This window comes from Bombina bombina, chromosome 2 (assembly GCF_027579735.1).
Source record: "Bombina bombina isolate aBomBom1 chromosome 2, aBomBom1.pri, whole genome shotgun sequence".
Lineage (NCBI taxonomy): Eukaryota > Metazoa > Chordata > Amphibia > Anura > Bombinatoridae > Bombina > Bombina bombina.
The window spans coordinates 315,056,156-315,074,684 of record NC_069500.1 but is presented as its reverse complement, the minus strand read 5'-3'; the positions used below and the strand labels follow the sequence as shown (position 1 = coordinate 315,074,684).

Here is an 18,529-nt window from a genome sequence, read left to right as displayed (position 1 = left end):
TTATGCAACTTAACAGCCTTAAATTGATCTGTGTACATAGATCAGACCAGATCTATCAAGCAAAATTTAGCAGGCACTTCCCTTCTACCTTCCTGTCCAGCATCTTCAGGTGAGGGTGCCTAACTGCTTATTAATCACTGCAGATTTAAATGCATAGAATAGGTGCAGACCCAATATTATCTAACATGCTAACAATGCAGAGAACTGATTGCAGAAAAATGCAAGTAAAAAACGTTTTTGTTCATTAAACTTAGTTTGATGATGATGCAGTCTGTTGTGTAATTATTTTATTAGGTGATGTTTAGCAAATGTTTTTGTTCATTAAACTTAGTTTGATGATGATACAATCTATATTATTAGGTTTATAATGCTGTTTAGCATTTAAAGTCTTCATTTCAAAGCTTTAAAAATAATGTATTAGATGTTACTTATGGCAATTTTAAGAGGGGCCTGGAACCTAACCCCCTCACTTCCCATTGACTTACATTATAAACTGGGTTTCAATTTACAATGGTTTCGATTTACACCCATTCCTCTTGGAACCTAACCCCGGCGTAAACTGAGGGTTACCTGTATATATATATGGCTATCTAGCCAGTAGAGGGTAAATAACACGGCAATAACAAATATATGTGTGTTTACAATTTTAGACAGAATAGTATTGCAAATACAGACATCTTCCAACCATAGAAAGTGCAATCCTGACAACTTTGAATTTCATTATTTGCAGTAATTTGTCATATTCAGTGACATCACAGTAAGAGACATCATAGGAAGAGATGTCCCATAACTTACAGCAATTTTCAAAAACAGAGTTTTAAAAATGTTAAAGAATAAAAAGAATTATTTTACTTTAGAATTTATACCAGTAAATAGAAAGCAGTCTGCATCACTAGTCAAAATGTATTAAAGTTTCAGATTTAAATGAATAATATATGTTCACATATATTTATAAAACTTTTACTATTAACAGTCATTAATTCTTCTAAATGACCATAAAAATAGAATTATTCTTGCACTATTTCAGTAAAGTTAAAATGAAACATAAACCTCATAATCAATTATTTTAAACTGTCCAGCTCTTATATATTATCACGTTCCTATATATTACACTATTACATGGCTTAGCTGAGTGCTTAAAGACACACAGAACTGAAGTGACCTTAGATCTACATACCTAATAGCCAGCAGCAATGTTTCCTAAATTACCCTTGGCAAATGACACACTGAGGGCAGAGGTGCAAGGGAAGAGCTAGGCTACAGTGTGTCAAATCACTATAAACAGGAGGAGAGAAACAGCAAACACTGTGCAGCTGATCTTACTGTGTGAATATGCATAGCACTGGACTGGGTGAGCTGTTGGGGGCAAATGGATTTTTGTATTATTTAGTCTGACATCAATTTTCATATTTTTGCACTGTGTGTAGGAAGCAGTGTATGTTTAAAACTCATTCTAAAATCATTAAGCTGCAGATTATACAGTGTGCTAAAATATGAAAATTACTGTCAGACTAAATAATTAAAATTATCTACAGTAGTAGCCAAGTAATCCCCCCTCTTTTACAACTAATCAGCACAGCTCCTTACCTAGTATAGAGTAGCTGTTTGCAAGGGTTTTTTTTCTTCTGATTTTGTGTCAGTTTAAACATTGATCACTCAGAGAAGGTGCAGCAAGGAGGCCATACTTAGACCTGCTCTGATTGATCAAGCAGAGTACTTGCTGTTAGCACAGACTCACTAGCAGCTCCTCCCCATTAACTTGTGTCACACATGGCCAAACTCACCTGCAGCCCTCCAAATCTCCTAGAGGGGACACTTCCAGGGAAAGTTAGTAGTTTAAAATGTAAAAATGTATTAACCCTTTTGTTGCACAGCTTAGCGGCTGCTGGCTTTGCACTTAGTACATGTTTCATTATACTGCTACTAGATAATAACCAGTTGTTTACTGAATGTTTGTTGTGAAGCTGCACTTAGTATATACGTTTTATAATGCTACTACTTTTTCATAGGTATTAACCAGTTGTTAACTGAGTCTGTTTGTTGTGCTTCACTCCATTTTACTAGTACTATTTTCAAAAAGATTACTTAATTATTGAACTTAAATATAGTTTTAATTTTAAAAATGTATTAACCCTTTTGTTGCATAGCATAGCTAAGCGACTCCTAGTTTGCAATTATTAACTTGTTATTGTACCTTCAAGTAAACTTTTAGTTTTACCAAAAATGCAGTGAACAAAAATTAGGAGTATAAATAAAAAAATAGTTTAAGAATTACATAGAATGTCAAAATTAAAGCTAATATAGGTGATTAAAGCTTCAAATAAAGAAAAATAGCAAGAATCTGCACTGCAGTCAAAACAAATATTTTAGTTTGAAACGAAAATTTAATGAAATTTGTCTGAAACATACACGGCCATGAACGAAAACAAAGTAAAAGAAATCTTTATGAAAAGAACATTTCGGATTAAACTAATATTTTTCTTGTGCCCATGTCTATTAAAAATGTTCTACCTGAATCATGAAGAAAAAAATTGGGGCTTCATATCCCATTCAAAGGCACTTTTTTCTTTTCAAAATTTATTTTCTCATTGGATGTACAGCTTGATTCTAGAGTAAAATAAAAGTGCCTTTGAAAGAGATGGCTGTCTGTCTGCGACACAGTAACAATTCAATTATAATATTAATATAAGTGTTTCTGGGGAAAAAAAACTAATCATCACATGCACTGCATTGATTTATATATTCTTTATTACTGCTTTATATTTTGATGTTGAGATTATCAGGAAGGGAATGTCTGTACACAGCTGGTCCATGGCTGACAATGAGACAAGACTCACAACTTTGCTGCTGGACCACCTCACAGGCATAAGAACATTCATTAAAGGGATATAAAAAGAATGAGATTGTAATATAAAATGCTTAGTTATGTATGAGTAAAAAAAAGACAAAAAACATTGCAATATACTTTCATTATGTATTTTGTCCAATTTTCCAACTATGAAAATAGTTGATTTTCTAAATTCCAATGAGTATCTATAAAGTAATGGGTGCTGCCATGTTTGAATTTAAAAGGGACATAAACCCCAATTTTTTTCATTTTAATGTTTCAGATAGAGCATGGGATTTTCAACAGATTTCCAATTTACTACTTCTATTACTTAATTTGTTGTATTTTTTTCTTGGTATCCTTTGTTGAAAAGGATACCTAGGTAGGTTAATAAGCTGTGGATTGATGGGTGAACCTATACGCCTCATGTAACTGGCACACCCAATTCTTTCAGCTAGGTCCCAGTAGTGTATTGTTGCTTCTTCAACAAAGTGTACCAAGAGAATAAAGCAAATTAGATAATAGAAGTAAATTGGAAAGCTGTTAAAAATTGTATTATCTATCTGAATCATGAAAGAACAGTTTTATGTTTCATATCCCTTTACATTTTCCCCTTATCTATCTCTCCTTCTGATGACAGTTAGGTACAGATAAAAAAAAACAGGCAATAAAATAGACTGTCCAAACAAGGCTGTGTGGAATAGAGCTATCTAAAAAAGTTTCCACACAGCCTAGTTTGCACAGAGATAATTAGAAAATTAGTTGAAACATAGTGGCACCATAATAATTTATAAAAACTAAAGTGCTTTATAGAAACTAAACCTTTACACTTTTATTTTCAATATATATAACTGTAAATAATACATCTACATATTTTATTCTAAGGCTAATCATGGATTTGAATACATCATTATATCTAGCATGTATTTTATTGTTTAACAAAAGAAGAACTGTAAAATACCATATTTAGATACTATAAAATATTTCAATGTCCCTTTAATAAATTAAAGGCAAAAAATATACAAAAAGTAGAAGTTATGACTAAAATAATAATTTAGCACTGAGTTATTCATAAAGTGAGAACAAATCTTTGCGTTGTAAATATATAAACAGTTTTTTGTTTGTTTTTACTGTAGAAATTATTCTGCTCAATGCCATTTTTATACTAAAATCCCTTTAATTACAGAGTCCAGAAAATGTGACAAAATATGGTGACATGATGTATTTGTTTTGGCAGTTGTTTTTCTGTTCATTTATTGCTCTTTGTGTTTTCCATCTTGTAACTTTTCAGAGTGAGAGATTTCAGACGAATGTGGTTTGGGCACAAGAAAATTACAAACACTGGAACCCATTTATCATTGAACCATCAATGTATAAACACTGCAGAGTTTGTGCATTTTGTATATTTTCCCAATTTATCAACATTCCATATAAAAGTTGTACAGATACAAATCCCTAAATCTGGAATTCCAAAATCCAAACTTATTCTGAAATCTTAACTTTATAATTAATATATTTAAAAAAATAAAAGTATCAAAAAATACTATTTTTCCCTGCCTGTAAGTCACAATCTTCTTAGACTGATAATAAAATTATTACGAACCATCTCAATATGTTTTTGTTTCATAACTGTAAAACTGACCATAGTAAGGGCTAGATTAAGAGTGATAGTGCACAAGCGAAATGGGGTATTTCTCTGCTCTATGTGCGCAACGGAAATATCTCTTGTATTGAGTTGAAAGTAAACGTGTTCGCTTGAGCACAATCAAATTTAACGTGTGTGGGGTTAGCCGACTTCAGAGCTCTGTGATATAAAATAAAGTTGCACAAAACACATCAAAAATTTATTTAACAGTACAGTTACACTGATATTAACAGTGTCTGATGAAAATTATTTTTTGCAAAATAAAAATGCATTAAAAAGGGCTCAAAGGTATGAGGTCTCAAGTGTTAAATAAAAGGCCTGCAAAGGGCTTTACCCCCTTAACAGAATATCACGTATATATATATATATATATATATATATATATATATATATATGTCATGTGGTACGAAGCCCATCGTACTGCATAACGTATATATACATTGCAGCTTCAAGAAGCTCCAACAGTCTTGGCTGTAAAGTAACAGCTGAGACTGCTGTTCCTGAGCTGCAGGTAATCTATCCTCATATGGTAACATAGCACTACCGTTGCTATATCATTACAGACAGTGACACAGTCTGTCTCACTGTTTAAATTAAGTTATAGCAAAAAATTTTACTATAAATATTTTACATTCCAATGTTCTTTACATAGTGGAATATATACTGTATATTTATATATTAGTCCAAAGGTATCTGCACTCTCACTTCATAGTAGTCATCAACCAGGGTGCCAGGTCAAAAAAGTTATATAAATTGAAGCTGCACTCACTTGGTTTGTTCAGTGTTAAATCATTGATTTTAATATAAATCCGAAACATTTCGGGATTGGTTATATATAACCAAAATTATATATAGATTTATATATAGAAATATTTATTTAAGAATAAATAGAACATATTCTTCTACATTAGGGACATTGGAATGAGAAATGTTCATATTTCATGTCGGGTTTAGTGCACTTGAGTAAACACTATCAGTTTAGTACGCAAGTATGGGTGTACTTCTATGGGAGAATATGTTAACTCGGTCACGATATTTGAAGTTCCATTTATTGTGTGCACCAGGTATTAACTCGTGCACTAACTTTTTACTTTTATCTCATAATACGAGCAGAACTTGATGCGCACAAAAAGCCTCAGACTAGCGATGTTAATGCATGAGTGGGAGCAGAAAATATTGCTGCACAGGTAATCTAGTCCTAAATTAGTAGCATGCAAGATCTTTTGATAATTCCCTCTTATTTCAGGAAGACCCATATGATAATGATGTGTATGATAATGTTGGCTAAATCGGGGTGTGACCATTTTTTTTCATTCTAAGGAGCCCATCAAAATATTTAAAAACCATGTGCGCATTTTAGAAGCCAGGGCAGGAATTTATAGCATAGAATAATTTAGAGTAATCTTGAAGGATAGGTGTCTGGTTAAAAATGAATGCTTTTATAGGTAAATCAATTTTATTATTGCAGAAGAAACATTCAGATAATTAAACAGACACAAAAGTGCAAAAAGAAAAAGCTATATATTAGAACATAATATTATAGCACTATTGCTTGCATATAACTATGTATTTATACCCCCACATTTGGTGAATCAATGACAAGAGACATATTTGTGTAGCCACTAATCACCAGCTAGCTCTCAGTAGTGCATTGCTGTTTAGTTTTGTTAAATAAATAATGTGTTGTTGTTCATCTGAGGTTGTATTTACCTAATTGTAAGACCTGCTAAGGACCAGATGATTGTTATGTTCCGATACGTAAAACCATAGAATTTAAAGAGGGTGCACTTCCTTTTTCAAATGACTCTACATATGCTTTAGAACAAAGAATAAATAGTAAATATGATAGTAGGAATATATATAAGTCTTAAAATAACATGCTCTATCTGAATCATTAAAGTTTCATTTTGACTTTCAGGTCTCTTTACAAAAGAAATATAATTGTAACAGTAAGTGTAGCAATTTCTAAACGATCTTATGTCACTCTCTTACATTTTTTTTTTTATAATTACAAATTTAGCTACTCTATAATAATGATGTCCAGAATGATTTATTATTAATGTTATTGAAATTGTCCTGTAATCAGGAGATTGTTCTTATTTTAGTACTATGTCCTATTGCCCATCCTTCAACTCTTTAGGAGAAATGTCATAGGGGTATATTTATTAAAGTGCGGACAGACATGATACGATGTAGCGTATCATGTCCGCTGCACATTGATTAAATTTATTATTGCACCAGCAGTTCTTGTGAACTGCTGGTGCAATGCCGCCCCCTGCAGATTCGTGGCCAATCAGCCGCTAGCATGAGGTGTCAATCAACCTGATAGTATGCGATCGGGTTGATTTCTGTCCTCCGCCTCAGAGCAGGCGGACAGGTTATGGACCAGCGGTCTTTAGACCACTGCTTCATAACTTCTGTTTCCAGCGAGCCAAGAATGTCCAACGGCTCAGTTATGTCCCAGCCACCCAGACTCTTCTCCAGGTTCAAGTAACTTTGGACAACCACAGTGACTTGGCCCTTGGCCAGCTACTGTGTGCTCACAGCTAACTTTACTAATAATATCAGTATGGCAGTTTATATACAGGCTGGCAGAATATATTAGTATTATTATAATATTTCTGTACAACTGTCTGACCTGTGCAGGCCTTAAAGTAACAGATTTTAATCCTGATAGGTACAACTTGACCTTTCATCATTTTGGAGTTGGTTAAATGAATGCTATTGAGATGGGTAATAATTATTTTTCAGCTACAACTTAGCAGTTATTATCTGAGGCCTCAAGGAGAAAAACTCTTCATTCATAATACAATCATTATAAGTCTATATAAAGTAGTGCATAGTACATTATTTAAAAAAATCTCATTTTCTATTTTTTAGTAGTCTCAAAGGGCTTCAGAAATCTTGCTACAACTTGCATGCAATAAGTAGAAGAGTTACAGAAAACCTAAAGTAACTTGTAATGGAAATATTTATGTGAAGACTATTGATACGTTACATGAAACCAAAGCCAACATCAACTACTTTATGATGCAGCGCACTGTGGCAGTAGAAAGTTATTGTATCTTATTTTCATATACTATTTAAAACAGATTTTGATATTACATTCAATCAAATAGGATTTTTCAAACCATGGATCATAGTCCATTACTGGGTCACAACACTACGTTTACTGGGTTGTGTGTGTGTGTGCTGTGTGTGTGTGTTGTATGAGAGAGAGTGTGTGTATGGTGTGTTGAATTAAAGTGTGTGTGTGTGTTTTGCATGAGAGTGTGTGCGTGTGTGTGTAGTGTGTGTTGTATTAAAGTGTGTGTGTGTGTAGTGTGTGTTGTATTAAAGTATGTGTGTGTTTTATGAGTGTGTGTGTTGTATTAAAGTGTGTGTGTGTGTTGCATGAGTGTGTGTGTAAAGTGTGTGTGGTGTGTTTGTTGTATGAGTATGTGTGTGTATGCGGTGTGTGTTAAATTAAGATGTGTGTTTTGTATGAGAGTGTGTGTATGAATTTGTGTGTTTTGTATTAAAGTGTGTATATGGAGTGTGTGTTGTATGAGTGTGTGTGTTATTACTTTTGACAATACTTTCAAGTTTGACTACAATCAGGAATAAAGTACGCACATATTTTAGTCACTTTGCCAAAAATTGCAGCTATTTTGTTTTGTATTACTTTATAAATTTTGAGATGAAGCATAAAAATAGGTTTGCGAAGGTATGTGGTATAATTGCACTGGGTTTTGGGGAACTTTTTTTTTAAGAACCCGGATCTAGTCTGCCAAGTTGTCTAGATAAAAATACATTTTGTATATATTCAAAATTATATTAAACTCTTACTGTATTTTAAAACTATTACAATTATATACTTTAAGTACTATAAAATAATACCTCTTCAACATTCATCAGAATAGGAAGAACTTTTTATAGAGATCGCTATTAGCAATTCAGATTTCTTGTGGGCTACCTCTTCTTTCCCAGCTCCAATAATCATTTTTGTTAGAAGTTTCACAACTACAGACAAATTAGCAGCCTGATAACGAATTTGAAATATGTGGGGGATTTTTGGTTTGTTTGTATCTTGGCTATTTATTAGTTAACTAGAGCTGTGTTTCTCAATTGGTGAGCCTCAAAAGAGCCCAAGGTGTTCCACCTAATTTTGATAGTAAAAAGTATTTCCATTAAATTACAGTGCAGTTTTGCCCATTTATACAATTCTATATTTGTATTAAAAATTTGCCAGCCTAATTGGTAATCAGTTTATGTTACCAATTCTTTTTTCCCTCTCCTGCCTGTATATTAATAGGCTGTTATGATCCTTTTGTCATTCTACTCTAGCAGGTAAGCTTTAGTAGATGCAATACAAATTAGAGCTTCTATTATTGCCATCCAAAATAAGGTAAGATGCAGTCATAGAGTTAAAATTCAGTTTTTATTTCAAATAATTAAGAAAACGACACATGGAGTAGAGTCTTGAATGATCTAACCCATTTTGCACTATTTTAACACTTCGTCATTGGCGTTTCAGCCTGAAGGATCCATGACTTTCACTAACAATCATACTGGCACATTCAACTGTTAGCATGCGCACAATGAGCAACTAACTACCAGTTACAGGATCACTGTAAACTAAGCATCATGTGCAACCAGGGCACATCCCATCACTAACCCAGGTATGGATCCCTGCTACATTATAGAATTTGCAACTGGAGCACACACAGATGAATGTGAGTGGTGTGAGTACTGTAAAATGTACGGTTAATCATATGAGAGCCCAGCATTAAGGCTACAGGTGTGCACTGATAGAAATTTGTATTATCAAGTGTGCCACAGTCTGAAAATGTTTGAAAACCACTATATAGAGGCCAGTATTAATTTTTTTATGAAATTAACCAGTATGAATAAATTGTATGATTCCTCCTGTGTTTTTAAAATCTACCTACAGCAGCACTATTGTAGCAAAGTGATAGAATAACTACAATAGTAAAAAGAGAAGCGTCAGCGCTAATCAACTAGGGTGAGATGTGAATGAAAAATATATATATCCTAAAAATTGGTGTTTACAATTGAGTGGTAAATAATCAATGTGGAAAATGCAACTATGAATCAAATATTAAAAATGTGTAGCAAAATGGACTGATTTTATTTGGAACACTAATAAAATGTAAGGAATGATTTGATAAATCACTAATTGTAAAGAGATAACTAAACAATGATAAATATGTAAGACACGGCTATATAATAAACACAGTTTATTGCACAAATATAGAAATAAAAATAATAATAATAAAACGGGGGACGTCTCCCCAAATGAGCTAAATAAAAATGGCCATTAGGCTAACTGGTGAAATGACTTGAGGATAAAATATATCTCAATAGTAGGTAATAAGTTAAAAGTACCTTGTGAGAATAGGAGAATGGTAAAAATAACACTCCTGGGTGTCCCTCGGTTTATTCAAGGGCAAAACTTGCGATGCGGAGATGTTTTCCCTTTGGGGTATGTCACAGTGTGCAGATGTGACTGTATATATAGTCGGATCAGTGGCGTGATGATAATAACAATGTTGCTTGTCGTTCGCGGTGCGGCTTTAATCAGCCTTTCAAGTGGATTCAGTTATACTTTAACAGGTATCGACTGGCGTGTAGTGATGTCGCGAATAGTTCGCCGGCGAATAGTTCCCGGCGAACATAGCTTGTTCGCATTCACCGCGGCGGGCGAACATATGCGATGTTCGGTCCGCCCCCTATTCGTCATCATTGAGTAAACTTTGACCCTGTAACTCACAGCCAGCAGACACATTCCAGCCAATCAGCAGAAGACCCTCCCTCCCAGACCCTCCCACCTCCTGGACAGCATCCATTTTAGATTCATTCGGAAGCTGCATTCTTAGTGAGAGGAGGGACAGTGTAGTTGCTGCTGATTTAATAGGGAAATCGATAGCTAGGCTAGTGTATTCAGTGTCCACTACAGTCCTGAAGGACTCATCTGATCTCTGCTGTAAGGAGACAAAAGCCCTTTTTAGGGCTAGAACATCAGTCTGCTTTTTTTTCCCTGTGTAATCTAATTGCAGTTGCCTGACTGCCAGCGTGTGTGTCAGGCTCACAGCGTATACTGTGCCCACTTGCCAAGTGCCACCACTCATATCTGGTGTAACAGTAGTGTACATTTAAAAAAAAAAACACTTTTTGACTGTGAAATAATAGCAATCAGTGGAGGGAGGTGGGATCGTGGGCGGGGATGTCCGGGGGCACGCACGGACGCGCGCGTGCACGGGAGGGCAGGGGCGGGCGCTTGCACAGGGAAGGAAGTTTTTTTAAATTTGATCGCATTTGGCGGTGAAATGGTGGCATTAAATATACCAAAATGGGCCTAGATCTATACTTTGGGTTGTCTACTACACTACACTTAAAATTAACTCTACAAGCTCCCTACATGCACCCTAATTAACCCCTTCACTGCTGGGCATAAAACACGTTTGGTGCACAGTGGCATTTAGCAGCCTTCTAATTACCAAAAAGCAACGCCAAAGCCATATAAGTCTGCTATTTCTGAACAAAGGGGATCCCAGAGAAGCATTTACAACCATTTATGCCATAATTGCATAAGTTGTTTGTAAATAATTTCTGTGAGAAACCTAAAGTTTGTGAAAAAGTGAACAATTTTTTTTTATTTGATTGCATTTGGCGGTGAAATGGTGGCATGAAATATACCAAAATGGGCCTAGATAAATCCTTTGGGATGTCTTCAAAAAAAAAAAAAAAAAAATATATATATATATATATATATATATATATTATATACATGTCAATGGATATTCAGGTATTCCTGACAGATATCAGGGTTCCAATGTAACTAGCGCTCATTTTGAAAAAAAAGTGGTTTTGAAATAGCAAAGTGCTTCTTGTATTTATTTTCCTATAACTTGCAAAAAAAGCAAAGAAAATGTTAACATTGGGTATTTCTAAACTCAGGACAAAATTTAGAAACTATTTAGCATGGTTGTTTTTTGGTGGTTGTAGATGTGTAACAGATTTTGGGGGTCAAAGTTAGAAAAAGTGTGTTTTTTTCCATTTTTTCCTCATATTTTATAATATTTTTAATAATAAATTATAAGATATGATGAAAATAATGGTATCTTTAGAAAGTCTATTTAGTGGCGAGAAAAACGGTATATAATATGTGTGGGTACAGTAAATGAGTAAGAGGAAAAATACAGCTAAACACAAACACCGCAGAAATGTAAAAATAGCCCTGGTCCTTAAGGGAAATAAATTGAAAAATGGCCTTGGTCCTTAAGGGTTTTAAAAAAAAACTAGAAATTTGACTGTGAAATAATAGCAGTCAGTTTTCTTCACACATGTGCGTTTCAGTGCCTGCCAGGGCACAGTGTCACACCAGTGCAACTCATATCTGGTGTAACAGTAGTGTACATTTAAAAAAAAAAATACAATTTTGAATGTAATAGATTGAATAGCAGTTAGTTGTCTGCAAGCGTGTGTGTCAGGCCTACAGCGTCTACTCTGCCAACTTCTGCCAGTGCACAGTGCCACTCATACCTGTTGTCACAGTAGCTTGCACGCATAGTACCACTAATCGAAAAAAAAATGACAGGCAGAGGCAGGCCACCACGCAGGGGCCGTCGTGGTCGTGCTGCTGCGATTCCCTTTGGCCCTAGAATAATGCCCAGTGTTCAGATGCCACGTACCCTGAACTCGAAAAGTTCTGAGGACATAGTTGACTGGCTAACACAGGAAACCCAATCTTCTACAGCTTCCGCTCGGAACCTTGAGCACCATCCTCCTCCAGCTTAGCTTCGGGCACCTCTCAAGTTACCACTCGCCCGCCTGCCGCCACCACCAACACTAGCACCACAGCCGCTTCACTTGATCTGTCAGAGGAGTTATTTACACATCAGTTGTAAAAAATGAGTGATGCGCAACCATTATTGCCAGAGGATGTAGATAACAGGGATATGTCTCAGTCAGGCAGCATTACACACATGGACGTATGGTGTGATGATGATGTTGTACCCGCTGCGGTTGTTTGGTCTGTCACTGTGAAGCGGGCGTAACCCTTACACTACCTGATCGATACAACATAATACCTGATGTTTTAAAGCACATTATTCCAAACAATTTAGGAATGTTAGGTGATTTATGACCTTTATGGATTAAAACCAGACTCTGCATCAACTATGTAATTTTCCATGGGAGTTTTGCCATGGATCCCCCTCCGGCATGCCACAGTCCAGGTGTTAGTCCCCTTGAAACAATTTTTCCATCACTATTGTGGCCAGAAAGAGTCCCTGTGGGTTTTAAAATTCACCTGCCTATTGAAGTCTATGGCAGTTCGCCCGTTCGCAAACATTTGTGGAAGTTCGCGTTCGCCGTTCACGAACGGAAAATTTTATGTTTGCGACATCACTAGCGTGTAATACTCACAGGAGCAGCTTTTCCCAGCTGAACCTGACTAACGCCTCTGTAAATCTGCCGTTAAGTGTTTAGAGTAGAAAGAGCATTAAAGGGTAAAAGTGAAGATGGTAGCAAATACCTCCGTTTGGAGTTGTGAGTAAAGATGATTACAACTAGTAGTGGCTCCAAGTGGCTTAAACAAACAAGCCTGATGTCCAGAAACAGTTACAAATAATGTCCGTTTTTGTCCGTATACACCTCTCTTGTATATCTCTTTACAATTATTGATCTGCCTAATGTCTGCAAATCCTCAACTGTACACATGTACGCAGATGACACGGTAGTCTATGCAAACAATTCCGATCTGCAGCAGCTTGAAGTAGTGCTCCAAGACCAGTACACAGAGGTGGAAAAGTGGATCTCAAAAAACAAACTGTTGCTAAACACTGACAAAACTATCACAATGATCTTTGGAACGAGACCTAAATTACACAAACTACAAAATTACCATCTACGCATCAAAACAAAATCCAATTGCACGCTGACCGCAGTACACTCTTTCAAATACTTGGGTATGTTGTTAGACCCCAATCTATCTTTTAGCCTCCACATAGAAAAACTTGCATCTAAACTTTATCCAAAACTAGGTGCCCTGTACAGAAACAAATCTTGCCTCAGCCCTACAGTAAAGGAAAAGATTGTACAGCAAATGCTGATGCCTATCATGGATTATGGGGACGTAGTATACGCACCTGCACCGCAAACTCACCTTAATAAACTTAATACATTGTATAACTCATTCTGCCGCTTTGTGCTACAATGTAACTACAGGACCCCCCATTGTGACATGTTAAAAGAACTAAACTGGCTGACGCTGGAATCCAGACGCACCCTCCATCTTTCCTGCCTTGTGTTTAAGAGCCTTTCTGGGAAGCTCCCACCTACCTGAGCAGAATGCTCTCCCCGGCTATTCCCACCTCCTATAACCTCTGATCCAGTACCAGCACATTATTTAGCTTGCCTCAATACAAAAAGAAAGCAGCTTGATCCTCCTTTTCCTACAGAGCGCCACAGTTATGGAAGGACTTCCCGCACACTTTCAAACCTTCCCCAAGCCTAAAATCCTTTAAGAGATCCCTCTCTACATATCTCAAAACAGAATGCATCTGTCATGGTTGATTATATATTTCCTACCTGTTCTATGTAAAATTTTTGCATATATTGTGTATTATTATTGTTTTTGTATTTTATTGTACCCTATTGTACATTTTATTAGTGTTCCAAATAAACTCAGTCCATTTTGCTACACATTTTTAATATTTGATTCATACTTGCATTTGCCACATCGATTATTCACCACTCAATTGTAAACACAAATTTTTAGTATATATATATTTTTCATTCACATCTCACCCTAGCTGATTAGCGCTGACACTTCTCTTTTTACTATTGTAGTTATTGTCCATTGCACTATTTCTCTGTCTGTTAACGCAAAGTGATAGAATATCAAGAACACGTCCTATTGATCTGAACTGCAGTCTTAGATCTAAACAGTATAAAAATAACAAAACATTATTTCTATTTTAAGAACAAATATTTTCCCTTTCCTTTGGGCGGATTTAAGGCATGCATCAGTGCTAACGATTGTCTTTCGTTTTGATTAATAATGGGATGATAATTAGTTTTCAAGCAGAGAAATATAACTGCACATTTGGAAACCATTACTAAAATACGTTTACCATCAAAACGATTAAATACTAAAAATAAGAAATGCAAGGCATGTTTGTATATTGCAGTCATGGGTATTAAAAACAGGCTAAGCATTGCCTTTTTTTTTTTTTTAAAGAAGCACCTGTAAATGTATCACATTAAAAAAAAATTCTCACAACCTTATTTTCGGACATGAAAAACCCTTAGCATAATTTATAAATTTATGTGACACAACTAATGGAGGTATATTACAACAATATAAAAATAAAATATTATGCGCTGCATTTATGAAGCTGGGCCTGCAGCTTTAGAGCCCAAATGTTTAAGGCCTGCTCAAGCTGCCTGAAATGCTAGGTAAGTAGCTGCGGTTTTGAGACCACTGCTAATTAACTCAAGCATGACAGAGTTAAATTATCCCAATTAGATCCGATCAGAATGATTGACAAGCACTGTTCTCGCTCAATTGCTTACGCGAGAGCAGTGGGCTTGGCTGCACAAGAATTTGCTCATGCAGCGATAATTGTGGGCTGAAGATTCTGCCCACTCACCACAATGCCAGGTGGATGGTTCCTGGGAGCAAACCTTGTCCATCCGGCATTTGATAAATAAGGCCCAGTGTACCAAGACATGCAAACTGACAATAATGTGTGTCTCAACAGTCTGTTGACACTAAACAAAATCTTCATATTGAGAATATATGCAGAAATGGGCTTACAAATAAAAATAAAGTAATATATATATCTAGCACAGTTTATTTGTTATTAGTTCCACACACGTTTTCTTCAAACAGCTTGGTGAAAAGTATTTAAAAAAAATAGGGTGACTGGTGCACTTCTGCTGTTTTCAACTCCTGAAAGAGTGAAGCCAGATCAGCCAATTAACAGCTCCAAAGGATCTAGCTATAATAAATATTTATTTATCTATGTAGTTATTTATTGTATGATTGATTGTTTGGTTGAATTATTTTCACACACCCCTTTAAACAAGCAGTCTAAGAGAATGTGTGACTTTGCACTAATTTGTACTTTCAAGTATTGTGTGACCCCAAGAACCTGTTTGTGTTCAAAATAAACATATTAAAATTGAGGTTATGCTTAAATAGTTCCTACACATTTTCCTCAATAGCTATAAAGGAAAAACTAAAAGTAAGTCACCCAGCAATTCTGTTGTATTCAACTCCCGATCAAGTTGTGGGCCGATCAACTAATTAACAGTTGCAACAGATTCCAGCTATATAACAGTTTATTTATTTATTTACTAGTTGGTAGATTTTATTGTTTTTATTTAGTGCCCCTTTAAAGAAAAATTATTTAAGAAGGTATAAATTACTTTTTTCCACTTCAGGCACATAATTCTGTGATTCTCTCTAAACTGCAACTTTTGATGTCCCAATTTTTGCATTAAATACATTTGTCTTACTAGAACACTTTGAGTCTCTGTCCCTTTAAATCCACAGCTTCTGTTACAATTCAACACTCTCCTGTCTAAAGAAAAAACAGAATTGAAAATGTTCCCTCCAGTGAACTAACATTAAAGCCTTCCTTTTTGTACTGTTGGCAAGTGGCATAGGGGGCATGCTATTGTATGTATCTAATTGCCTATAACACAATAGGAAGATCCTATTAAATATGAATCTGCATGAATTTTAAAATCTCATTATTAACCCAGGTCTTCTTTGAGATAATTGATAACTTATTTTAAATAATTTCTTTGCAAATTAAGTTATTAAATTAGACTTCCAGAGCATACTTGTTTGCAGTATCATCTTTAACAAGAGGGGTTTCCAGTAATCTGATAACAGTAACATATATTTGTAATTTGATATAGTCTGCTATTGTAATTGTGTGGCATATGATCAAAGATGTAGGTACTAACACTCACAATTGTTGTGCCAACTGAACTGGACTCACAAAATGTTGCTTTCATTGTGAAAATCTGTATACTATAAAATAAGTAGACTGCACTGGAGAATCTTTATACTTCCTAGTCAGATTATTCACAGCATAGTGTTATAGGATTATCTAGGAATGGAACTTCATAAGCAAATGCTACTGTTATTTTATAACAAAACTAACACAAGTTGCAGAAACATTCATGTCATATCAAAAGCTAAATTCACCTGAGGCAGCGTTTCAGTGTTGTGTTATCTCCAATACTGTATTAGCGTAGTTTAGTGTAGAATCCAATCTGTATTCTATACATGCGAGCAATAGCTAAGCTTATTGCAAACTTGCTTTGTGTACACACTGTAATTCTCTTCTCAGTTTCACTAATATATTAAGTGCCCTACGCTTTTTTTTACCTTTAATCATGAATTTTAATAAGGCCCATGTATTTATATTTGTGGTAAAAAAAATGCAAATTTAATTAAAGAAATCCTATTCCAGTTGTAAACTTAAGAAGCTGGGTAATAACAACAATAACCTTATTTAAAGTGTATGAAGGGTTGTTATTAATCCTGTATTGCTTTAGAACTGGAATGTGATGTTCCCATAGTTTATAATAGTCACATTGTAAACAAATCCACTGGTGACATGGAACTAGCTTGATTATACAGAGCTGATTCAAAGACCTGAAGTTTTTCCAAATGCATTTGGTCTAAGAGCTCATTCATAAATGTTTGACATCTTAAGGATGTACCTTACCTTTAATAGAGGTATTAAAAGTGAATACCTTTTTAGCCAATCAATAGCAACACACTGTATTTACACAGAACAGAACTGCCAGCTGGCTGCAGCTCTATGTACAGTTGTCTATTATTGGCTTGTGCTGGAAGACTGGATTCAATATATAAGAACAGTAACCTATAGCCCATGTTCTATAACTAACACTGACTTCTTTATTTGGCAGTGATACTGAATTTCATTCTTCTCTTTTCTATTAGCACTCAAGCCACATACCTTAGTCAATACAGTACACTATACGCCATCATATAATTCATATACTTATATTACATTGGTGCTTTTACATAAAATGATGGCAGACTATATCCTGGGGGTCTCTCATTAAATAATATTTGCTTCTGCACTTGCCTTTGATGTACACATCATCATCAGCTCTCATGAACCACTCATACTTGTCCAGGTACTTGTCGTGCATGTATTTAATCATCATGAAGACTTCTTTTGTGGAGGGTAGGAGTCATCCCACGCCAGGCAGTGATATGACTGGCAGAGGCTCTGGTAGCTGCACTTCTTCTGAGCCCTGACTAGAGAAGAACTCCACTTTTCCTGGGATGAAAGGTGCCCACGTCCTGTATGCAGCCACAGCTCGGGTATCCAGGTATTTTTTTGCTGTCATGACCCCAACATAAAGGAAATTTCTTGGGGTCTCTTCTGGTGGACCCCAGTCCCCACTTCCATTGTGTGTGCTCCTGTTCCTGCTTGTACTATTGTTGTTTTCTTTATTCTTCTTAAGCTCTTCTTCTTCTCCTCTTAGCCCAGTGGCCGGGCTGCTGTTTGGTACCATACCCTTTCTGTGCCAGGAGTCGCTTCTAACCGGGATCCTCATCCCCCCTTGCAGCCCATGAGTCCTGTCCCCCCCTCTGCTGTAATAGGAGCATACGTTAGACCTTCTTTTCTTCTCACTCATCTCTGCTACTTTGGGGGCTATTAGCCAAGAAGCTGCTGTAAATCCAAGAATTAAGCCCACTACTACACTCATCCTGGTCTCCTAGCTCTCACAGCCATCCTCGGTTTATAAAGATGTAGTTTAATAGTATTATATCCTTTAAATTGCCGCATGGGAAACTATAACATCTCCTCGTTTGTGAGAGAAATTATAACACTTATTGTAACATAAAGAATGTATAAATAAAAAAATATAAGCTGATTCTTCCCTGCAAATCCCTTTACTCTTCTCCTCTAGAGGGTATTTGCAGCAGCGCATACCATCAGTGGCACAGGCTTTGTTAGGAGTAAAAGTTACCGGGCAGAGGTAGCCCGGAG

At 35.7% G+C, this 18,529-nt stretch overlaps 1 protein-coding gene across 1 annotated transcript in view; it reads right to left on the bottom strand.

Moving 5' to 3' along the window:
- Window positions 1-18,318, bottom strand: part of CHSY3 (chondroitin sulfate synthase 3) — a 542,146-nt gene extending 523,828 nt beyond the window's left edge. The window contains 1 exon segment of the mRNA XM_053701649.1: window positions 17,615-18,318. Within this exon segment, the coding sequence (XP_053557624.1) occupies window positions 17,615-18,245 (631 nt within the window). The 5' untranslated portion in view covers window positions 18,246-18,318.
- Window positions 18,319-18,529: the final 211 nt, after the last annotated feature.